Source organism: Myiozetetes cayanensis, unplaced genomic scaffold (genome assembly GCF_022539395.1).
Source record: "Myiozetetes cayanensis isolate MyiCay16 unplaced genomic scaffold, myiCay2020 scf9, whole genome shotgun sequence".
NCBI lineage: Eukaryota > Metazoa > Chordata > Aves > Passeriformes > Tyrannidae > Myiozetetes > Myiozetetes cayanensis.
The window spans coordinates 14,133,573-14,159,541 of NW_026088185.1; the positions used below are offsets into that span (position 1 = coordinate 14,133,573).

The 25,969-nt window shown below is 35.3% G+C and overlaps 1 protein-coding gene across 2 annotated transcripts in view; it reads left to right on the forward strand.

The window, feature by feature from the left end:
- The window catches only part of CERKL (ceramide kinase like), a 52,653-nt gene that overhangs the window by 15,979 nt on the left and 10,705 nt on the right, over positions 1-25,969 (forward strand). For both annotated transcript variants that reach the window (XM_050339538.1, XM_050339539.1), the window contains 4 exons: positions 6,652-6,894; positions 14,578-14,709; positions 20,367-20,430; positions 23,126-23,268. In XM_050339538.1, coding sequence (XP_050195495.1) covers positions 6,652-6,894; positions 14,578-14,709; positions 20,367-20,430; positions 23,126-23,268 — 582 coding nt within the window. The remainder of the gene's footprint in view (positions 1-6,651; positions 6,895-14,577; positions 14,710-20,366; positions 20,431-23,125; positions 23,269-25,969) is intronic.

A 25,969-nucleotide genomic window follows, 5' to 3' on the forward strand; every position in this document is an offset into this window, starting at 1 on the left:
TCATTGAATATGGTCCAACTCAAGGCTTCAAGGGCTTCAAATGTTCCCTGAAGCTGCTCTTCCTGCAGTTGCTGTGATATGATGCTGGGCACAGGGCACAGATCTGCCATGGCCCACCTGGTTTGATGAGGATGTTCAGAAGTTTGAGGATTAGTTTTTAAAGGACACGGTGAAGAACAGGGATTGGAATCAGCTGATCAAGGGGTGTTGCGGTCATAGAACCCTTTGAAAAGTGGGGAGAGGATGAAAGGTAGGAGATTGAAGTTTTAGATGGGTTTACCCATGCTGTGAATATAATAAAATTGTCAAGAAATACCCCGAGCGAAGAATGAAAAAACTTTTTACTTTTTTATAGAATATAATGAAATTCACACAGCACTACGAAAGCCAGTTTTATATTACTGCAGTTACCACACTGTGTCTTTTTAAAAACTATTTGAAAGAATTACTAAACAGAGAAATAAAATAATGTAATTTCTGTTATATAATGTAAGACTTTATCTCAGGACTGAGATTTGCATTGGAAAATTGCTAGGTTTCTTAGGTTTCTTTTGGTTAGTATGGTGTTGAAAAATTGAAACCTGAAGTACAAATTTTTTGCAGAATTTTATTGTTTTTAGGATACTAATTATTATTCATAATAATACTATTTTTAGAGCTACCTACCTCTGATAGTAATTTCAAATAAGATGACTTCTTTAAGCTGGAAGAGTGAATAATGCCTTTTAGTGGTGTATTAAAATAGCATGTAACTTCTTGTCCAGTGAAACAATCTGAATGTGTCATTATAGTTTTGTAAAGCGGAGTTTTATCCTGAGACTCTTTTTTGTTTGTTTGTTTGTTTTTGATTTGTAGGATGTTACTAGAGCTCTAAAGAACTACGTGAAGCCATTGTGCATCTTTCCCAGTTCTTGCTGACTCTTGTTAATTTATATGATCTTTAGGTAGTTAACAACTGGAAGTGAAAATGCACAGCAGATTGACTCAAACCATGTTGACTTGAAATGATAAAAGGAGATGGTCCCAGTCCTTCCTTCTTCCCTGCTGTGAATTTTCTTATCACTTTGTAGCATCTCCAGTTTTGTAGGACTTGTGATTATAGTAAACAACTTGTCAGAAGACTAAGCCAGGGGAAAAAGAAAAGTGAATGATCTGTGTCACTTTAGGGAGTTGATTTGACTCAGCTTGGTTGTGCCCAGTGCCAGACGTAAGGAAAAGGGTCGGACTGCACAGTTATGGCAGGTGAGCTGAGGGTGGGTGTCTGTACTGGGAGAGGGATTAGCAGCAAGGTATTGCATTGGCTTGGCAAAATACATCACTTCACCCTCAGATTCTCTAGAGAAGGAGAATGAAAATTGGTTGTATTCCTGTCAGATGTTTTCAAGCTCAGTTTTCTGCCCTGAAGCAATACAGCTGTTGCTGCAAGTGAATAGCTGCCATTAAAAGATGAAGTTAGTAGTTACACCCTGCTTTTACTCTCCAGCTCTGGAGAAGCTGAGATGCATCTCTTCAGTCCTTTGTACTACTTTCTGAACTCCTTCCTGTTCCAAAGGACATCATTACACACGGTCTGAGAAATGTGTTTTTAGGCCAGGGCCTTGTTTGTGTTACGCTTCTCTTACAACACCATTTAAAAGGACTAGAGTAATGTAAAGGTAATCTTCAAACAAAAAACAGCCCAGCCCCAACTTGGCCCCTGTGGTACCACCTCACCTTACTGTTTGATACTTCTGGCAAGCAGAAATTGCAGTTTTGCTCTCTTTGATTCAAAAGAGAGTAAGAAGCATAACATCAGGTTTTGTCAAAGGTGTTGTGTGACCTGTCTTTTCGAAATAAAAAAACTCTTGAAAATTCAGGTGTTTTGAAAATAGCTTTTCTGCCTCATATTTGGAGTCTTTAAATTAGTGCTGAATAGCCTGGGAAGCTTAACAGTGATTCTTGGCTCCTCTGGCAAAAATGATCTTACCTACTTCTTTATATTTCTCATTGCCAGACCTTCTTAATCAATAAGGAACTGAGAACTGTGGAGGTTTTATGAATCAGTTGCATACTGCTTACTGTGCTTTGCCAATTTACAGCAAAGGAAAATTAAGCTTAATTATTGATGGGTTAATAGTTGCTGGTTTATATGCATTAGACATTATCATATTAATTTAAAATATTCCTAAATCTAAATTTATAGACATATTGTCAAAACGAATTTAATTTTTGATTTTATTTATTTTATTTTTGGGGTTTTATTAATAAACTTGTACTTTATTGTATGTCCCGAATGGTTATTTTGAAAAGAGTGTTCATACAGTGTAGTAAGGTCTGTAATCAATATTGTAATAAGTACTGTAATAAGATGCTTCTGTAATAAGTACTGATCATTGTATTTTCTTGGGTATAGTCTTGATGATTTTCTAAAATCTCTAATTAGTTCTGTTATGTCACACTGCACTCAGCTGTAGCAATCAGCTGTTACAGAAGTAAACTTTGAGAGTGTAATGGAACAGAGAACCTAAACTATGTACAAAATTTATCTATTTAATGTAGTTAAGGGGGACTGGGTGTCTTGCCAGAGGTCATAGGAAGCATTTATGACCAAGGGGGTATAACCCATTTTGCTTTGTGTCCAGTTCTTTGGCTTAAATTATACAGTCACATTTCATGTGTATTTTCTGCAGTTTTCCATGTGCTCCAGATATTTGTTATGGAAATTAAGTCCTTAAGTACCTCTTCTAGATGTTGGACCTCTGTGGGAGAAAAACAGCCCAAAAAGTGTTTTCCTGTAGAAGTCTTGGTGTTTATATTTTAATAACACATTGTCTTTAAAACTGTTCAATTTTTTCAGTAGTCCTCCTGTAAACATGAGGTAATCTATTTGTTTAAAGTCTAGTTTAACACTCTATTAACTATTTAAAATTTGGCTCACTATTTACAGTTGAACTGTGTTTGAATGTATTAGTTCCTCATCTTTTGATTTAGCTTGGTATGGTTGACTTAGACATAATTTTTTTTTTTAATAAGACTTTGGACTACCATAATTAGGAAAAATGTAGGATAGTCTCTTTGCTTGAAATTAGTGAGAGGATAAATAGGGGCATAAAACTTCCTAGAAATTCATTTATCCAGGCTTTTCTTTTTTCGTGCTGTATTTGGAGAAAAAAAAAAAAAGTGGACATGTGCAGAAACTGTGAGTACAATTAGCGTCAAGCAGATAAATCCAACTCTAATCCTGTTTACGCTCTACATCAGACAGATGTGCAGAGATTGATTTAGACAAGCCCTTGGCTTATAGTAATTTTTTTTTTAAGTGCCATATATTCTGGTTTTGTTAGATCTTTTAAATGTTAAGTGCTGTGAGTTTTTCTCTTCCCTAACGCCTGTAACCTACTTTATACAGGTTCCCTCTCTGCTTTCATGATGACAGGGCAGCCTGGTAGAAGAGATTATCTTTATTCCTTGTAATTAAATTGACTTTTTTTTTTTTTTTCAGAAGATACAACAATGGGAAGTGGGTACTGAATTAAATAAATAGCATGATATCTAATAGATGTATACTTAAATCTCTTGCAAGAACAGATGGTACCCAATATCTTTCTAAGTAATGTGAGAGGACATTTAATGTCCTGAAACTGCTAGCAATAACCAATATGATACTAACGAACCGATAGGGTTTTCAAAGTTTAAAAAGAAGTGTGTAATCCAGTACACACTTTATTTTAAAAGTAAACTTGGTTGTTATCACACAGTAGAAGTACTTTATAAATATAACTCTATAAGGTATAAATTCTCTATCTGAATTTTTAAATAAAATGTTAATGTATTTGCAATGATCTTATTTTCAGGAAGCATAGAATATGAAAATTATAGAATATGCCTAGAATTTTATGCAGATTTCTTAACAACTTTAATAACAATTGGCTGTCCTAATCCTACCAGCTAGTTCAACATTTCCTCTACAAATTAAAACTTAGGGGTGATGGGTTTGTATGATTCAGTATTCCTACAATTAGTACGTTAACTCTGACCTGCATCTGGAAATGTGTTCCAGTAAAACAACCAGTCAGATACTGGTTTTGAAAGTGTAGTGCTGCCTAGTTAAGAATGTATAATTTTAAATTTCAAAAGTTTTAACCTACATGTGAACAACACAAAAATTTGATAAATACACAGTAAGAGGAAGATGTGAAAACAAGTTACTGGCTGAAATAGTAGCATGAAAAGAAAAGGTAGACCTTGTCTGGCTTATGACTAAATGTCATTCTATGAAAGCTAGTGGGGAATAAAAATATATTTTAACAGGCCTTCATTTTACTTGACTTGTGCAGGACAAATAGGCTAATGTTTGTAATTTATCTGTGATGCACATCGATAACATTGGCATAATAGATTTTGTGATATTCTCAGCAAAACTAATAGCTTAATCCAAAATATTATTTATTTAAAAATATTATTTATTTAAAAGTATTTAAAAAGCAAAGTAATTGAGAATATTTGTATTGGTCTGGGGAAATAAATCTGCAGCTCGGTTACTGCTGCACAATGGTTGTGGTTATATTTCATGTGTCTTTATTTACTCATTTTCCTAAAACATTGAGTTTGTGTGCTGGAATTTTCAGTATGCTGTATGTCTGACAGTAAGACTTTCTGGAAAAAAAAATAAGCAGACCCCTCAAAAATGTTGTTGTTTTAAAAATTAAAAAGTCTTTAATAAAGATAATAAACTATGCATTTCTAGGCAAGTGATTTGGGGTGTCACCAGTCAATCTTTCCTTTAAGACCTACCAAGACTATTTACCCCAAAATGTTTTAGAAGAGCAATACAGAGTTGAAAAAAATGAAAATCTTAGTTTTGGTAATGCTAGTACCAAGTTTATTTGTACAATGTCTACTTTGAGACTATGGAAGATCATAGTTCAAATGAAATTGAACAATATTCCCTCCTCAGTTCTCTGATTTCATTCAATGTATCCTATAGAAAATAATTCGACAGCAGTCATTACAGTACTTTAAGATCTGTGTTGGTTTTGGGTTTTTTTTAATTGTTAGGTGAGTTTCCTCCTGTTTATTTGCTGTGAACTTCTGAAAATTTGCACTACAATTTCCTGTGTATTCTCAGTGCACACGAACATTTACTTGTCACAGTATTCCTGCTAGGAATGAAATGATTTCAGTGCAATTTTACACCTTAGTAGCTGATGTACGGAGAAATGATGATGTTAAAATATAACAAGGTGGGAAAAATATGTGGGAAGTATAATAAGGGCATGCTTCCATCTGTAGCAGGTTATTTGGTATGGAACAGGAAAAATTGAATTGGTTGAGAATTGTGAGGAGAGGTAATACCGATTTGAGCTTTGGCTGTGTTGGCATGGCTGAGGTGCAGTCCTCCAGGATTTCTGGATAGAAGGATGATCACTGCATAGTCTCATTCAAGGAATGATAAATGTTGATAAATGCCAGCATAAAACTGTTACAAGAATTGACAATGTCTTTTTTCCTGCCCAGAAGAAGTATGACTTGCTGAAACCCTCAGCTTCATGTGGTACGATGAAGTAGGTGGTGCTGTCCATCTTTCCCAGGATGGCAGTTAAAATAGACTTTTCCTGGCACTTCAGTACAGCATGTAGCAATTGCGCATCAAACAATCTGTTAGGGCTTTTGCTGTTGAGAAACCAGTTGACAGAGCTCTTGCTAGATTTGGGAAAGGTTTCTGGTTTCTAGTATTTCTTGCCTTGAGCTGCAAAGGGACCTTTTTTGAATAGTGTGTCAGATCTGCTGTTATTACAGAGAAAGTGAGGAAACTTTTCTTTCTGTGTCCAGAGTATCTGATACCTACAGGAGCAGTAACACTTTCCCTTCAGTTTGTGTGTTTGACTTTATTTTTTTGAGGAATCAGGTGTTTTGCAACTCAAGAGAGCAGAAAAAGGAGAAGCCCTTACCACAGTGGTTCAGTTGATACCTCTACAAAAGGCATTTGGAAGTGAAGTGATAATGTCTCCAACCACATTGTCCATGAATATAACAACCCCAAGATAATAAAACCTTCACTTAGCCTAACACAAATCTCCCCGAGGGGTGAGGATCTTGAACTGTCACAGGAACTTTTTTGAAACTGTTTTTCTTGTCTTCTAAGGTAAATTCATAACTCAAAAATGAAATTTTGATTTATTTCTCCATTTTTACTTAACTTATACTTTTCTAGTGTAAACCCAAAAGGCAATGGTTGTATCAAATGAAAAAATAGGATGAGCATGTAGTCAGCTTGAGTCATAGCACAATTTCTGATCCATGATTTAGGAGTATACAACAACCATGCTTGCTATAATTTAGGAGAATACAATAAAGAATTTGCTTCTTGAATGCAAATACAAAAAAAAGTCATTTGCTGTTCTTAGAGTCTGCAGTGTTATTAATTTTATTAAACATCAGAAAACTGCTTAAATAATCTCTTTGATATTGTGTTATTTGTATAGCTGGATACAAAAACCAGAAAGTTGGTAAAATATAAGACCCATGTCTGAGACAAATGCTATGCAGTAAGTTTCAATACAAACATGAACAGATGCAACAAGTGAAGCTAGAGATGAAGCAATAATAATATCGTTTTTATATGTTACTCCTAATCACATTGCTAATGCTTTTCTTTTGTCCCCCTTACAGATGATTCCAGTATGGTTTTACAGGCTCAAGAGGAGATTATTGAAATGAAGGATGTATTTTCAGTAAAACTGAAACGACGTCGTTTTGCAGGGCAGACAAAGGGTGGCACTTTGTTGGGTATCACAGTTTTTAAATGCTTCAAGAAAGAAGAGAATAAACTAACAGACTGTGCTATCCATTTAAATAACTTAAGTGAAGATCATTGTCAATCATGGTTTAGACATCTGAAGGACATTTTGAACGGTAAGCATTTGATTGGGGTTGATGTTATTTCTATTGGCAATACATGAGGTTGAGCAAAGCCTTAGAAACATTTTGCCAGTGGAAATTAAGACATGAGTGTTATTTCTGGCAAATGTTTACTACTGAAATTTTGCATGGTGAAGTGTAAAATTTAGGGAAGGGACAATAATTAACTATCGGTAAAAATGAAACAAATTGATGCTATTTTTTGGAAGTGTTTTGAAAGATACTGAAAATAAGTAGTTTATTCTGATTGAAGAGTCTTCTGGGAAATCTGTTTCTGAAACAAATAAACTATTTTGTTGATATTTTCACTTGAAATTGCATCACACCTGATGGTACTACAGTAGTTGCAGTTCTGGGAACTCTTCAAGGATTTTTTGGTGACTGTTTAGGAGCTCCCACTTGAGACCTGCAGATTCTTTAAGTGACTAATGGGAGAGACTTTCCTCAGCTTCATAAATTCACAGGTGGCAGTGCTCCTAAGGTTCTGTAGGACTCTTGTATAATTTGATACAAAGTGTATTGACACTAGCTAGTGATGAGAGGCAATTCTTTACTTTAAAAATACCTTTCTGTGTTTGCCTAGGATAATGCCCATTTCAGAATGCTTTGTTTAACCCATTATAGTTTTATTTTTTTCTAGAAGTGTATCAAATTTAAGAAAAATTATTCACCATTTAGGGAAAAGGGCCCCACAAGAAATCCAAGCCTTTTACTATAAGTTCATATTAGAAAAACACATAATATAGGACACTTTTGATTTAAAAACCTGAAAAAACACTTCCTTCACCATACCAAACTCTGATTTAGCTCCAAAACATGCCTCTGTTTACAGATTATAGCAAAGGAGTTTGTTTAGAACAGAAGAAAAACAGTCCATCTGGTAATAGACTATTAAAACTCCAGGTGAATTGTTAAGACTGAACCAGATTACAGAATTCAAATCTTGTACATCTGTAGTGTTTGTAACAGCACTTTCAGTAACAACTCAGTGTACTACTAAAGTGACTTGGAAGTGTCAAAGCAGATATGAGAGATACAACATGAGTTATTAACAGTGCATTCTTACATTGTTTCTTTACACTATCCTTTGGATTTTTAAAATGAAGATGTTATTAAAAAGTCTTCCTTTTTGAAAGACTTTATCATGAAATATCTAAATCTGCAGAAGTGCCAAGATTCCTGCAGATCTCCAGCTACCCATAAAGGCAAGGACATTTGCATAAGGAGCAAATGTCTGTTTTGTTCCCAGATTACCCTCCATCTATCAGGAGCAGTGATACCATATGTTCACAGAAAAAAACCTGCAGTATCTCTGCTCAGGTTGCCTTGACCTCAAGGTGAAGTCTCTGTTTTATGGCTTTGTAATTGGAAGCCACCTGAACCTGAAAAAAGTATTCTGTGCAATGTTGCTGGTTCAGGTTCTTCCTTCAGCTTCGTTCTTTCTCCAGAAGCTCAAACCTTGTGCTGATTTTTTTTTTTTTTTTAAATATCCGATCAGTACATTTTTTTTTTCTACTTACCAGGAATAATGAGACTCGGAGGGGAAAAAACCAATCAGATACTCCCCCCCCCAATATAATTCTCTAATGTGTATATTATTCTAAGTTCTATAATTACAATAAAGTATTTATTTTCATACTCTTACATTCTGGCTAGATAGTCAGACTGCCTTCCTATTACTAAAATCACCAAAAAACCCAACAATATTTATGCATTCAGTGTGGCAGAGGCCCATTATCAGTAATTCAAACAGTGATGGTATAGTTATGATATAATTCAGAAAAAAAGTCTTCTGAATTAAAATGTACCAAACGTTGGTAGGAAGTTCCCAATAGGATTTAGGTCTGGACTAAAAGTATACAATGCAGTTGAGTTCTGCTGATTCCTCGGTAACTGAAATCTCAATAGGCACATTGATATCTCTGTGTGAAACAGCGATGAATTTTCATAGTTTTTGCTGCAGCTTTTTTTTCCCTTTTGTAATAGTGTTGGAGACATCTTTGTTAATGAACTCAAAGTGTCTCCTTTTGGTTTTATCCTTTTAAAATAGTCAAAATTTTAGTGTACTGCCCTGCTCCCTTCCCCCAATCTATCTGATCGCAAAGTAAATTTTCATTAACCGCTGCATTATTTACTTGAAGGGTTTTTGTATTGTTTCTGGGCTGGAACAAATGAAAAGGAGGTGATTTACCAAAGCAGAACATACATATATTTGGGTATGTCTGTCAGCAATACTTTGACATTCTGACAAATGAGTGTACATGTGACTGACCGGTGTTTCCTCTGAAGATAAATGCAATTTCTGTTTGTTTACCTTACTCCTTGGCAAGATTTTTTTAATATTTTTATGCATATACATCAATTAAGGAACAACAATATAAAGTTTATCAGTGATGATATGAGCTAGAGTTTTATCTGGAGGTTTCTAATGAAGATTTCCGATCTTTTAATGAAGATTTCATTTTTTTCCTGAAATTTCATGTACACAATTTCTCTTTTACTGTGTGATTTGTCTGGCATGAATGTTTCATACATGTTTTTTCCCTGTTCTTTCTTACTCTCTTCATAGCAAGTGTCCTCTGTTGATTTGACTTTGTGTTCAAAGTAATTCAATTTAAAGTTTAACTAGGCTATAATTTTTTATGAAGCCTGTCATCATAGAAGTGAGCAAACAAAGAGATATAATTGTTTAGAATTTTGTTACAGTGACTGCTATTATGGGGTTTTTTTGTATGTGTTTGACAGGGTAACAAAATATATGTACCACCATCTTCCCACTTTTAAATAAGTTTTATTTTCTGCCTAATGTTGCCGCTGTTCAAGTGTGTGCCAGCTGGGTATGAAGGGCTTGCTCAGTGGTGTGGTGTTCCTGAAAACTGATCTTCTGTACACCATGTATTTGTTAAACTGATGTCAGGTAACCATCTTAATATGTAAGGTGCCACCTTAATGCCCCTGTGGAACATTGGTTCTGGACTGGCTCCTGGAAGGCCCCAAAGAGCAGCCTAAACAGATTCTAATGTGCTGTTGATCTCCTGTCAGTCCTGTTACACACCTGGCTCTCAATGATTTCCATTTACACGTCACATCTTTTTGTACAGGACTTAGAGGCAGGTACACTGGGGGGACATACTGTGTCAGTAGAATGTTTAATCTAAAATTCTCTGTGCCCAGTGTTTTTTAAAGGGTTAAGGGTTTTTAAAGGGTTTTAAAGGGTTAAGGCAGGTTCAGAAGGGAGAGAAAATTCTCAGTTGTCAATGCTCATCCGTTTTTTTTGGAAATACTTTTTTTAACAGAATAACACATATTTTCATTAAGAGTTGTTTTGAAAGTGTTGTGCTTAAAAAATCTGTAAACTAACAGAAGACAGTAAATGTGGTTAAGAATAAATGATAAAGTAGCAAAAAAGGCATAAAATACTTTTTTATTTTTATCTACTATTCTGTAGTATCATACTGGGATTTGATATGAATGCCTGAAACTTCATGCATGAAGTTTTAATTAAACCATTAATGTTAAACATTAACTTTGGTTAGTTAATATTAACAGTGGTATCTCCATAGTTACATTAACAAATTCGTCTCATGTTATTAGTTTTTCTCATGTATAATATTCCTAATGTGGTATAAAGTATTTATAAATGTAGGCAGTAATGACATGATTCCAGGCTCTTAACTTTTGTAACATAAACCCATTTTCATAAAGCTGAGGACTGAAAGCAGCACAGATGTATGTCTGAGCACAGCGTCGCTGCTGCCCTATGAGCCTTTGTTTTCAGAACACCCTGATTGACCCACCACCCTTCATGGTTCACTGATTCACTTGATAGATCAAGTTTAAACTAGTGCATATTAGCACATTTGTTAGTACTAGAGGAACAGTTGGCCTTCCTGCTTTAGGCTGCTGGTTCATTTCAAACGGAGCAGCCCCAGAAAACAATAACAGAATACCAGTTAGGAGAGCACCAAAAGGCTGGCAGACTGGAATCAGTTGCACGCTGTAGTCAATGACATTGATTCATTCATAGAGACGTTGTTTAAAGACAATTAAAAGATTATCATTTAAAAATACTTTTAAGGAAGTTTCACAGTAATGTTGTCTGAAAGTTTAATCTTTGATACTGGACATTTTTTCATTAAACTCGGTTGTTTGGTGTCTTATAACATGCCCAGTGCACGCTGGGAATGATAAAGTAGTTATTTTTGTCACGATCATCCTTTCACGTCAGTTGGCAATTATTTGGCACAGACAAATCCACATCAGAAGTGTACCAGCTCTGCTCAAAAGCCTTCTTTATGATACCTGTTTCTGTAAATGAAATATTTTACCTCTCCAAAAAAGTAAATTGATATTAAAGTAGTCATAAAGAGAATATTCCAGTACTTTCACCCTGTGAATTCATTTGGTTCTTAAAAATCTCACTAGGATTTATGTGTCAAATCTGATCTAGTTTTCAGAAATAGCCTAATATACATAATCATAAATACAATTTCTGATTTAGAATCATTTAATAAATAAATTTTTGTTTTAAAAAAATGAAGTTCAACTGTTTCCTTAAAAATCTAGAATTTTTTTTCAACAGTTGAAAAACCTTTATTTTTTCCCCATAATTAGGATTTCTTTTAAACATGTGTATTGCTACCCAGGGCTTAAATTTGTACACCTAAAACTCAAAAACATGGAAGTGAGTAGCGATGTTTGCTTTTTTCCCTTCAGTTTTCTCCTAATGGCTGTTTAGCAGTGTTGTGACTTTTGCTGTCTGGGCAACAATTTATGACACTTCATCACCTTTCTCTAATGCTATAAACTATCCTATTCCCTCTGCTTTGTGTCTTATATTAATTTATATGGGTTTGGTGGGGTTTTTTAAGTTTAAAGGTATACTTAGAAATCAGTGACTCTGAAGTCAGTTCTTACAATTTTGTGACTCTGGGTTTGGTGGGGGTTGAGCATTTAGGACCAGCTGTCACAGGTAGGAGTTCCTGTAAAGAAGATAAAAAGCATGACAGCACATTTATGATTGTGGCTAAATCTTTTCTCTTTTAAATCAGGAGTCTCTTTAAATCAGTAGTTTTCAATTTGATTTCTACTGATACTTTAGGCAAATTATCAAGTCACAGAAATGATTTTTGGTCTTAATATTTTTATAGCTTCTAAAAGACTGCAATAATACTGGATAGCGTATTTCAATTAAGACATTATTATAATATCTTTATGATGATGATTTTTATATATTAATAGTTCTTGGGAACTTTTCTGTGGTCTTCCTTGTTTTTGTTGTAACTCCTGTGATTAGAAATTGCACTGAAGTACATACCTGCAGTGCTTGTTTCTGTTTCCAGAGAATCAGGAGTAATTTAGGTTGGAGTGGACCTCTGGAGATAATCTGTTCTAGTTCTCAGGGCAGGTGAGCTTCTACTGGAGATCAGGTTGCTAAGAAGCCATGTCTAGGTAAGTTTTGAAGATCTCTAAGGATGGACAATGGCATCCATGGCATAGCTGCCCTCATTGTGAAGAGTGTTGTTCTTTATTTCACACTGGAATATTCCGTGTGCAACTTGTGTCCATTGCCTTTTTGTCCCTTCAAGGGGTCTGGCTTGATGGTCTTTGTTACTCCTGCAGTAGATACTTAAGGCAAGCATTTAGGTAGATTCTGCTCTTAAGGCTGTACAAGTCAGCTACTGTGGACTCTTGTCTGTGACCTTTTTCAGCCCCTGTTGTAGTCACAATTCTCCGTTGAACTCGACTTCTTCAGTCTTGTGCTGGGGGCCCTGAAAGTGGATGCAGTTTTTGCACTTCAGGCTCAGAAGATGTTGAAAACAAGGGCATAGTGATATCCTTTGGACTGCTGGGTGTTCTCTTTTTACTGCAACCCAGTAAGCACTCAGACTTCATGGCATCAAGGGCACGCTGCTTACTTGTGTTCAGCTCGTTGTGCGTCAGGAGCTGCCGATTGTCTCTCAAGAGGCGCTGCGTGGTCGGTCCCTCCCCAACCCCGCACTCACAGGGTTTTGCCAGACCAGGTGCTGAACTGTGTGTTTGTCTTTACTGAACATCTTCAGGCTTTGTCAGACCTTTCTTCTACTTAATCAAGGCCCTTGTGAACAGCAGCCCTGCCCTCCAACACATCTGAAGTCCTCATCAAATTCCTTTTCTTTCCATTTTCTTTCCCCTCCTTTTTGAAGGAGATACTTTTAGATATAGGTACTAAGACATGCAGGACATTAAGGATTCCTCAGGATTAGTTTGCTGTGCAGTGACTCATCACTATGTGTAACATTTTGACATAATTGTAGTTATAACATTTTTTTAAGTATGCATTTGGATTTATAGCAGCAAACTCATCCAGTAATTTCCTTCAGTATCTTTAAGAAATCGTCTAGATTTGCTAACACAAACTGGATAAAGTACTAGTTTTCATTTCGGATTATTTGATGTGTTTAAATAAATGAAAAAATAATCTATGGGATTTTTTATAATTGTTATGTTTTGATCTTAAGGAAGAGCTTTCACCTTTAATGATGAAATAGTATTTAGCTCTAATTTTTTTGAAGAATCATTCCTGTTCAATTGTGGAGGGAAAGTAAGTGGAAGGAGCTTCCAAAAGTCCCAGCTGACACTCTGAAGGTACACATGGCTTCAAAAATTGAAATAAAACTCTTCATGGGGCAGGAAAATGTGCTTTCATGCTTGGCTCCTTTTGGAGTTATGGCCTACTACTAATTTTGTTCTTGAATATTGAAAGATGTACACTTGCCAGATATTCTAGCTTTTATTTGGCTAAGAAAGTGATAATCTCACCTGATCCTAAAATAAGAACTAGAATTGTTCAAATCATATATTTTAAACAACTACCAAAAGAACAGCAGTATTGCATGCTACTGCTTGCTTTTTGAAAAAAAGCAGCCTCACTGAACCATGGAAACTTTAGGAATTCTAGAGAGGAGAACTTGGCATTTGTAATGCTATTTGTTTAGTACGAGTTATTTACTATTCAACAAAATGCCAAATTTCAAAGAATAAAACTACTTCATGAGATGAATGTGCAAGATAAGGTACAGCTTGTCTAGCAGTATTTCTCAGTGCTGTTTATTTGGAGTTCATTACTTCAAAGGTTGAAATGCTTAAAAAACAAAATGAACAATAATTCTCAGATTTCTGAATAAAATTGCCAACTTTTATATTTCTTTCTATTTCTTTGGACCTCCTTCAAGGTGAGGGAATTTTATTTACACTGTTTGATTTTCACTCTCAGAAAACAAAAGTGTTGTATTGTAGTATCAGTTTTACTGGGTGTTTTTTTTCATGTGCCTACTGGGAGGGTGTCATATTAAATTCCAACAAGGATATGTTTTGGTGTTTGGGTTTCTTTTCTTTTTGTTGCCCAAACTTAGAACTTCTTCATATTCCTTCTGTTCCTGTATCAGGATTTAACAAGGTTATGATATAAATTTTTTTTCTGGTTCCTTCAGCTGTTTATTAGCTGTACACACAAAAGTAATTAGCACTGTAATTAAGAGATAACTAGTTCACATCCAAGAAGAAACTGAAAATTTTTTTGCTATAATTTACTTGTCCTGTTCAAGTATTATAATGGTTCTAATACTAAAATTCATTTAAGCTGTAGAAATAGTTGGGCTGTGTGTAATCTTCAATGTTTTGTGTTTTCCTTTCAAGGCTTTCGAAACAGACCAAAAACCTTAAAAGTGTTTGTTAATCCAAGCAGCCACAAAAGAGAAGCCACTCATGTTTATTATGAACAAGTTGCACCTCTTTTTAAGCTTGCTGACATAAAAACTGATGTCACTGGTAAGTTGCTTCAAAAGCATACTTAATCCTTTGTGAAACTAGTTCTTAAACATACAAGACAATTAAAATTTACTGCTAATCCTTATTGGCTTTGCCTGCAAGTAGTGCATTCAAAACTCGAGTCAAAAAGCAGTTTTGTAGTTCTGTTTATTGAGTATTTTTCATGAATAGCAATCAATACTAGTAATTCATAATTATTTTAAAGTAAGCATTCTCTATAAACAAACAAGCATTTAATATCTGACAGTCTTATATAGCTTGCTAAGAGTTGTTCCTGCATTCTGACAAACACATGACCTTAACTATTCTCTTTGGAGAACTTCTGTTGGCCTGACATATAAGAGGGGCTAATCTGAAGGACACAGTATTTCTGGGTTCTGACTCAGTTTCAGGGAAGCCTGAGTGATTAAGTTCTGTGATGACAAGGGCAGTTCTCACGAGGCACATGGGCATGACTTGTCTGGGTAATGCAAAGGTACAACTGTAATATTGTAGTGATGCTGCCTTCTGCTCAACAATGGGTTCCCGATAGCAGGTTTGGATTTAAGGCCCCAATTTGTGCCAGAGTTCTGCTTTATGTCCTGAAATTGCCCTTTGGCTGTTTTGTTTGACTGACTTTTTATAAGAAACTGAACAGGGAAATAATGAGTTTTCTTAAGCCAGTAAAATATTAGTGATCTGATCATTATTCTGCTCCCTTCTATGAACAGACCAAAACTTGCACTGCATCAAATTTGGTCCCCCAAACCACCTAAATTTACAGAGAATTTCCTGTTCACAATTTCTAATCCCTAGTATTACATTTACCTTTAATACATTACTATTTTTTGATTATGCATTTCACATTCATGTGAAATATAAATTCTGGTGCAAGACATTTTAAAACCAAAAAGTTTTTTTCCTATGTCTGTTGTAATTGACTTGAAAAAATTAGTCCCCACTTAAATAAATTATAAGACAGAGGGCTCATTCTGCAGTTGTTTTTTAAACTTCTCATTAAATGATGACTAGTTCTGGTTGCAGGCCAGAAATTATTCTGAGGAAATCTGAAAATTTAGAAAATTTAGGCATGAAGATAGAATAATGCAATAAGTGTTTGTACATGGGATTTATCTTGCTAATTTTATTACCTGTATCTTTGGTTTTTAATTATTTAGGCCACAATTTAAAGTAAAATCACTTGATTAAAGGCATATTAAAATAAATGTGAAAAAGATTGTCTGTGTTAGAATTCTGTAGGGATAATCCTTCTGTAGGGATAGCATCCCTTAACTGAGAAGGGACTGCCAGCAACTTTGTATAAGTTTTGATTCTCACAGACATATTTTTCACCTGCAAGGCATGGATGGTGGTGTGAACAGATTAATAATAATGCTGTTGTCTTAGAAATTGAACTTAGCCTTGTTTAGTCACGATATTTAAAAAAAAAAAAAGTTTAATGTAAGCTATGAACGTAATTTGTAGTGTGTTTAAAAACGTTTTTCCTAATTGAATAGAAACAGTGTAAAGCTTATTTTTTTAATTATTACTATTTTAAATTTTGAAAGTAAACTTCTGGGTTTAGCCAGAAAAATGCTTAATGGCTTATCCTTTAAATAAGGGTTTTTTGGCAGTGTTGAAATACTATTGTGCTTATTAGCTGCCTAACACTCCTCCTACAGGCAAAATGAGAAAACTGCATTACAGTTTTCAATGCTAGTAGAGAACTAAATACTTAGGAACTGTGCATTTAATAAAAAGGTGGTGGTGGTGGGTGCTGAGTGAAAACCCTGTCCTTTGGTACCATCTTATAATAAAACTGAGTGCTTTATTTCAAGTAAATTGAGCGGGGTTTTTCCTCCCATAATTATTTTGGATGTTGTGAAGCTGGAATGTGTATCTTGCTGTCCCTGCTTTTTTGGAATATGGCCAATATTTAGATAACTGGTGGTTTACAAAGGTGTATTAGATACTGAAATTGTGAAGGCTTTTGTACATTTTTTACACTGAAGATAGTTTACATTTATACTTTTCCACGTGCACACATTTAAAGCTTAAAATTCATTGTACACAAAAACCTTACAGCAAATTTGAACCTGTGAAGTGGCTTCCAGTGCATACACAATGCAAGACTTGCAGGTTGACAAAGGTTGCCAGTGGAGTGCTGAAAGACAGAGCTCTCCTCTTGCAGTCTTGTGCAGTGGTAGCTGACTGTTGCTTCCTCAGTGATCAGGCTTGCCAGATCTTATTCTTCATTGTAACTTCTCTTGGAATAAACTTCTTATGTATTTAGAAGTCTGGAGTGGAAGTATTGTCTCCTACTCAAGGACATAAAGCAATCAAAAGGCATGTATGTAAATAAGTGAGTTCTGAAGTAACATTTACTTTTTCAAATTATCTTCAAATTTGGTAGGTTTTTTTGTTTGTTTGTATTTACCAAATTACTTTATGCACTAGAGCTGTATTAATTTCAGTAAAAGTAACCAAAGGCCTTATAGAGTGGATTATGTTGATTTTGTTGATTTTTGGGTTATTTTGGTTACATGCAGTAAACAAATCTCTGAAGTGCTTACTGCACTAGAAAGTGGGAATTAGCAAATTAAAACTGAAACAGGACTTTTAACTGTACCTAAGGCTAAACAATAGTTAAAATCTGACCTTTATGCATTCTTTTAAGAATTTGGCAATCTTTTGTGCTGCAGTAGGGATATGTCTGCCATGGACCCTTCCAAAAATTCAGTTCAACAAGAACTCACTCCACTGTTGAGATACCTGCAAATATTGACAAATAGAGATAATTGGAACCAATATTTTAAAAATAAAGTAGTATCTTGCAAAATTTTACACATAATAAATAAATAAATAAGTGAAAGAAACCCTGACAGAATCATAGCTTGTCTCAGTTGTCTTCCTAGTTTTCAGTCTTTTGCTTCTGTTTATGCACAATTACAAACTACCATTTAGGCAAAAGTAAGGCTGCCTGTTTTTAGGGCAGAATCACAAAGGGAAGAAGAGTGTTTGAGAATTGGATAAATAACATTGGTTTAAACTTACTGTGCAGTAAATAATAACAGATTAACTGATGTTGACCCTGGATGAAAAAAAAGTTATCATTAGCAGTTCTAATCCTGTTGAATTTAGTCTGTGACATGAGTGCTAACATTTTGAGGTGTCATAGGAAAGCATTCTGTGTTTTGAAGTGTTGTACTAATTGTATGTTGCTTTTTCTATGTGTAGAGGCAGAACCCTTAGTTCTTGCTCACTATGTGAGAAAGGGTGTTAAAATGTTTTGGGGTATGTGTGACTGTTCAAATCTGGTTCAACATTGGTGTCCTTCCTTCAGAATTCTGTTACTTCAAACTTAAGAACATGATGTCCTTGAAAAAGAAAAGCTTTCTCAATTTTGCGATTAGAAGTGCTTGAAAAATAATTAAATAATATTTGTATAAGTTTTACCAAATATGAAATCTTGTTCCTTCTCAAATGATGAAAGAAGCTTTTTCCTCTTGTCAAAAATATACTGTGTAGGGGGTTTTTGTTTGTTTGGGTTTTTTCCCCCAAATTGGAACGGGGCCAAATATTCAAACATTTAGCTTCTTTTCCAGCTATCAGAATGATTTGTACATGCCCTTCTGGAGATTGTCAAGCCTGCAGAAAACTTTTTAGACATAGTCTTTTTATATCTGTGTTGGATTTTTTAAAGGTTTTTGTCTACTTGAATGGTTTTCTATATGTTCTCACAAAGTTTTTCCTGGAAACCTCATTTTTTCATTGCCTTTTTGTTGCAGTATTTCAAAATAGGTGCTGTGTACTTCTGTCATTTGCTCATCAAATTTTAAATTTCTTGAAATTTCCCAGTCTTAAGCCTTGCAGCAGTCTTTGTACGTAATTTTCAAACTTAAGCAATTAGATGCAAAGAGGATGGAGTTACTATCAACCTGGCTAACATTAGTCATTTTTACTGCCTTTATTGATTTCTCTGTAGACATGAGCCCTCTTTATTTTCATGTCCTTGTTCTTTGAGTGAATTAATTTTGTAATAGTAGGCATAACTTACTTACATTAGGAAAGCACTGAACATGTTTTCTGTTGCAAAATAAATCTTATTTACTGTTCCATTTTAATTAGACTGTACTCATAACTTTCTAAATGTCATCATGTTCATTTAAAAAGGCATGTAACCTGGTAACCAACTGTATGTTCTCATAGGAAGAATTTCTTTCACAGCTAAGCAATGGTAAGATACTTGAACCTTTCTGCCTTTTTGCATGATGTGCAGTTTTATTGGTCACTTCTTGCACAGTCTACAGGAATTGATAAAAGCATAGTTCCTATTGGTAATGCAAAACTGAATATGGTAGCTTAAATATTGTGCTTTGATCTTCCAAAGAGGCCCTACATGAAAGTAATTGCTGTCAATAATTCCCAAAAGTTGTTGTAGTGGTAGGCATTTCTGCAGCAAAATGATAATTCTCTGCCTTTGATATAATCAAAATAACTCTAGGTTTTAATTACAAATGTTCAAACCACTAAGCACTAGAACTTTGCTAATACTGGTTGGGGGATTTTGAGGTTATATGCAATATGTGTGTGTGTGTCTGTATACACAATTTAGTGTGGAGTGTAAACATTTTATCACTTTTGGTTTGATTTTGTTTTCCTTTTTATTTTTTTGGAATAAAGATCTGTACACTCACTATATATAGAAGCATGCTTGTGTGTATGTATACATAGGGAGAGAGAGGGGTATTTTCAGTTCTTGTAAGCAGCATGTGAATAGTCTGTAGAAATACTGTTAGAATAGGTACAGATACGGAATGATTGTTTTAGACACCAAGACTAATAATTTTAATGGTGTTTAGAAACACTGGAGAAAAGCCTTGAACTATGCAAGCACTAGGGACAGACAAGCATGAAAGATTAATGTAATTTTGCATATAATGATGCACATTCTTACACAAAAAATCCATCTGCAAGTGTCATGTCAGTCAGCAAAAATCTTTGATGGGTGGCTGCAGCTGGGCTGTCTCTTCTGGCAAAGCTGCCCTAGAAAATGCTAAATGTAGTTATGATGCTTTGTGCCATCTGTAGTATGCCAGTTTATCCTGTCTTCACTGGCATTTACAGTGCTATATAGGGTATCAGCAAACACAGAGACATCAATGTAGAGTGACAGATTCATTTCCTCCAGAGGCTATGAACTCTGGTGTATACTTGTGCCACCTTCCTCTGTGTGTTATATTCTCTTGTCACTGGTATTTGGCTTGATTTCATATTTCTGTGTTTAACTCCTCATATTTTTGATTTAGCAATTTGCATATCCTAACACAAAGGCAATTAAATTTGATTGATCCTGAAATAATTCAGTCTTTACTGAGGATATGCTTATTTTCCTGAAGTTTACCAACTGTGTCAATGCTAAAACTTGCATTTTGATGCAACAAACATCTTAAATTATCAGAATTTAAATGCACTAAATAACCACGTGTCTGATGGCAGCTGAGTTTTAATGTCTTCTCCTTTTGATGTAAAATAAAACCTCATGTACTTTTTAAAACATTAATGATTTTAAAAAATAAAATGAATTGAATTACTGTGTGTTCCTTATGTTATGAAGGCAAAATAATTTAAAACTCTTTAAAATTATCTGATCTGCTGATAATTAATATTTTCTGCAGTAACTGAATATGAAGGACATGCTCTCTCGGTACTTAAAGAATGTGAACTCCAGGCATTTGATGGGTAAGTGACTGTGAATGTTAGTAAACCTTGTCACGTTACTGTTTTATTTGTATTCCAATCAAAACTGTGCTAGTAGGCATTTCATGAGTCATTCTGTTTCTCATATCTATGAAAGCTGATAAAATCAGTTCTCATTAAATGCTTTGGTGTTTAAAAATTACTGACAACAGATATGTATTTTAGATTCATAAATAATGGTAAATAGGCATAAACCTTTCTGAAATGAGCTTCATGAAAATTGCCATCTCTGTATTTGCAAGAATATGAAGACAAAGAAGAAAAAATTATATGTTTTTTCACAAACATCTTCTGTACTGAGGTGTATTTGAATTGTTTCATCTTTGGGTAGAGTCACTGGAGTAGCTCCCCTGTAAGACACATCTGAGGGCAAACAGGAGCAGAAGAAGCTGGAAGAATATAACCCTTAGGTCAATACGATGCTAGGATTTCTGAGGCACGGTGTGTTGTGGTAAGAGGTAAGGTAGTTTTTGTGCTGTTTCTGCACATACACCTTACATGCTCTGCCCAAGCTTGGAAGCAACTGGAGGCGAGTTAGGTGTGGACTGAAGGCTGTGCTTGTGTGCATTAATCTGCTACTCTTAACTCAGCTTGTGTTTGCCAAGTGTTGCTTACTTCAGATGGATAGAAAGCTAATTCGAGTGGAAATATAGAAAGGGTAAGACAAGTATTTTTTTTTTTTTATTGTTCATTATAGTAGGTAAGCAGTATAGAGACATGCAATTTCAAAATCAAACACTTGAATTTTTTTCTCTAAGAGTTATGGTTCCTTACGTGTTAAAACAGAATATGAAGTAAATTGAAGCTTACTATTTGCAGTAGTAAATTGACAGTTCATATTTCAGTGCTTTCTGTAACAGCACACTCCTATGTGTAATTTTTTTGTCAAAGTTGTTTGTATGTATAATTTCTTTTCTCTGATTACTCCAGTTACCACCCTATTTTGCAGAGACCGTTGGCATGTCATATGCCTTATATATTTCACCTTTTTTGCTACCCACTTTTTTTTTTTAGGGACACTGAAAATTTTGGCACTTTGTCAACGTGGCAGTGTGTTTGTTACCCCTGTCTTGTGGCTGAGCCTTGGTAACAAATAGAGTGTATTTGTGGTGCTGCCATTGCAGCTGCCTTTTCCTGTTTGTACAGTGAGAGAAAGAGGCAATGTACGTGCATGTATTTCTTCCCCAACCTGGAACCTAAGGCATTAAGGATATTAAGAGTAGCCTGGGTTAAGTCAGAATTTACTAAATAGTTGATTTGGAAAGTTGTGTCTGATGGTTAGATAGACGTTTCTTCCTCTCTAAGAAGCCTTCTTTGTGGTCTAAGTGAAGTCTGTTTGCTTGAAACTTTCTACTCATGCATAGCAGGTTCTCGCTGATTAGCTTTGGAATCCCAGGTCCCTGATGGTATCTTTATTTCCAACCAAAAGGGTAACTCTTGATACTAAAATAATAAAATAAAAATTAGCAGTATTTTTGTTACTCCTTGGACACTTTATTTACAACAAACACAGTTTTCCAAAATCAGAACAAAATATGTCTGATTTTCTAAGTTTTAATAGCCAGAGGACAATCAGATAAGTCCTTCCATGTGTATATTTTGTCAGACTTCAAAAATTAAATGTTTTTGCTGCTTTGGAAGAACCTTTAAAGCCTAGGAATAAACAAAAAAGGAGTCAAAAGACAGGTAATGACTCCAGATTAAGGAGGAAGAAAATGTGCTTCACAGAAATTAAAAACCACCTTGGAAATAATAATAGGAACTGAAGAAAGAATGTAAGGGAGGTGAGGTAATTGAATTAAAACATGTAATAACATAATGAGTATTTTCTTTTCAAGACCTTACTAGTTTTATCTGGTTGAATTATTGGATATAATTGCACAGCTGCATTCATATAGATACACAACAAAAAAATATATTTTGAGTTCCTCCTAAAGTGATTCTGACATTTATATTATAAATGCTTGAAATGTATTATTACTATTTTTATCATTAAGATGTGTTTAATAATTTGGAGAATCACTGTAATAGCTATTTAAATAAACAAAACAAGGGGGGGAAAAAAAAAGGTTTGCTGTAACAGAGCTTTTACAGACAAATGCATTCCTCTCTATAGCCACAGCAGGTGGGAGTTTAATTATGTGCTCCAGAAGCAGTGATTAAGTACCTTCGTGCAAAGGATTGCTGGCACTAGGATTTTATACCTTCCTAAATCCCTCAACTGCCTACATAGTGTGTGAAAATAGCTGTTTTCAAGTATTTTTTTATTTTATTGTAATATTTGGTGAGTTGGTATTATAAGGGCAATTAAAAGGCATTGGAATGATTGTGTGGGTCAGCATTGAAAAATGAAGAGCTTTCTCATTGAGGCACTTAAGCTTGTGTTTGGTTCTTCCATCTGATCAGTCTACGACCATAATGTGTGATAAGGTAAGAAGAATTTTGTAAGTTGTTAAATATATTTACTCCTATTCAGACTGAAAGCAGAAATAAGAGTGCTTATATCTCATGAGGTAACATTCACTGATCTGACAACGAAGCCTGAGCTTGTTCTGAAAGAATAATTTTAGCTATTTGAAATATCATTATGTATATGGTGTGTGGTCGCTGCCTTCCACTTGTTTGCTCGGCTATGAAAGAGTTTATTTTGAACTGTGTATTTTTTGTTTTGTAATAGGGTAGTTTGTGTTGGTGGAGATGGATCTGTCAGTGAAGTTGCTCATGGTCTCCTGCTTAGAGCCCAGATAGATGCTGGAAAAGACACAGATTATGTATCAAACCCTGTTAGAGCACTGGTTCCTCTCGGAGTAATACCAGCAGGTGAGAATAAAAGGTACTGTTACATTTTGTTAGTCATCTGTTTTAAGTCCCCCTGGTGTGTTTTACAGTTTTGGCTACTGAAGGCAGTTCTTGATGCTAAAGCTCCAGTTACTTAAGGGAATAAATGTCCTAAATTAGTGATTTAGATTGATTACAAATGACTGGATTTTAAATTGTAATGATAATTTATAGCAATGGCACAGATGAGCTCTTTGCCTGAAGGAAGAAGCTGAGGAAGAATAAAACTAAAATAATTTCCAGCTGATTCATGTAAAGATCAAGTTTTGCCCTTATTTCCTGAGAGAAATGATACCCTACGAAACTTTGTTTTCTAGATCTTCCTTTCTTGCATCTCTCCTGTTTTCTTGGCAGAGTTCTCTCTTGGATTCATGCTTAGGGTCTATTTTAACATGGTGTCCCAGAAAAACATTTTATGGATTATGTTAAAAAAAACATATGCTAACAAAACTACTTTTTCTTTTCTTTACTCTTACAGACCTGAAAATATCTCTCTCTCTCTTTAAAAATCCTTTTGCTTCTTTGCTACCTTTTACTTGAATCTTGTGGTGTGGTTTTGGTTGGTTGGTTTGGGGGGGATTGTGTGTCCCTTCTCCTCACACTTTTTGTATTTGCCCTTATTGGAGTATAACTTGGCCCAGGCAGGAAGGCTTTAGCTGGAACTGTGTTGAGGTTTAACCACAGCCAGCAGCCAAACCCCACACAGCCACTCACTCACTTGCCCACCAGCAGGATCAGGGAGAGAATTGGAAAACTCATGGATTGAGGTATAGACTGTTTAGTAGGTAAAGCAAAAGCTGTGCATATAAGCAGAGCAAAACAATGAATTAATTCACTGCTTCCCATGGGCAGGCAGTGGTTCAGCCACCTCCAGGAGAGCAGGGCTCCATCACTCATAACAGTGACTTGGGAAGACAAATGCCATCATTCCAAACATCCCACACTTCCTGCTTCTTTCCTCCACTTTATATACTGAGCATAATGTCATATGGTTGAGTCACTTGTCCTGGCTGTGTCTTCTCCCAGCCTCTCATGCACCCCCAACATCCTTGCCATCATGGCAGTATGGAAAACAGAAAAGGCCTTGGCTCTTGCAGCAGTAAAAAATCCCATCACTATTTTATCAACCCTGTGTTCAGCACAAATCCAAAACACAGTCTCATAGTAGCCACTGGAAAGAAAGTGAACTCTACCCCAGCCAAAATCAGCACAGATCAGTACAGTAAGGGTTGATTCTGGCTGGGTATATGAATCGCTTCCCTTGAAAAGAGAAGGGGCATTCTTGCATGGACACTACTCTCTGCTGTGGATGTTTGATGTGAACTACTTGATGTAGTTTCTCAGATGCTTCTAACTAGTAAGGAAAAAATTCCTGCAGCCAGTTGAACAGGAAATCGCTGTTTTGTTTTCTACAAAAAAATTGGAGCAAGTCACTTTGAACTCAGCAAGCAAGATTTTAAGTGCTTTGACTTGGTTTGCACTTACAAAAAGCAAGATGAAGACAGGGACTAGTTGCTTGTAAAAGTGTGACATTACATTAGCTTTTTTCCAAGTTAAAAACCCCTTGGAAATGTATTTGTAAAAGAGGTGGCAATCTCAAATACATAAAGCTAATGAGTTTGAGTACAGCAGTTGGGCCATCACTTCAGTGATGTGAATCACGGTTCAGTTCCTGTGAATATCTTGATGGTGTTGAGAATCTCTCCAGCACTTGACTTCATGTTGTGCTTAGGTCACTGTGCTTCATCATTAGTGCTTACTCTCTTCAGTTTAAGACAAATATGTCATGATCAAAAAGGACCTGTAAACCCAAAAGGATGCTGTACAGCTTGTTACAAAAGGATGAGAAGAATTTCTTAAATTATATTGTGAGAAACTCCTTAATAAGTTCTTAAAAATAATCTATTGTTTATTTTATTTCCATATTGCTGATAATCCAAGAGGTAGTCAGTTAGGAAACAAATAAGTATGGTACTTCTTCTCATGAAGATGGAAATCAATGGTCAATTAATTTTTTTTTGCCACCAGAAATCCATTGTACAGAAATAATAGGATTCCCCAGCTGAGTAGAAACAGCAACTGCATTACAGGATAGCATTATGTGAGTGGCTTAAAAATCTAGTTTTAGCCTCTGTTATAAGTAGTTAAGACAGCATTTTGAACTTTCAGTCAACTTGATGGGAAGGAGATGCTCTTGAAGCAGTTTACCTCCTGAAGAGAAAGGTTCAGAGGGGAGTGTGTCCTTACTAAAATACTCTACTGAGCTGCCTTATTCTGGTCCAAATCAAATAGATGAGATGTGGGGAAGCCTGCAGTTGTACTGTTGGCCATTAGCAAGACTGTTTGTTGCTATGGGAACTACTGCTAAGAAATTGTACAGAGGGGGAAATGGAGAAAGGGAGGGGGGAACTGGAAGGACATTAAAAAAGCTATCCAGTTGTTACAGAACAAGAGACAATCTATATCTGATGGCTGTGAACGTTTTGGTCTGAAATGATTCATTTAAATAAATTCATGATTTCCAATTAATTCAGAAAATAAAATATTACTGAGGGAGTGTTAATTTCTGTGATATTTCAGGCAAAGAACCAAAATGTTGGTGCAGTTTTCAACGGAATTTTAGCTATGCTTGACTAGGAAGTCATTACATCACATTTATCTGTTTGGATGGGGGAGACATTAA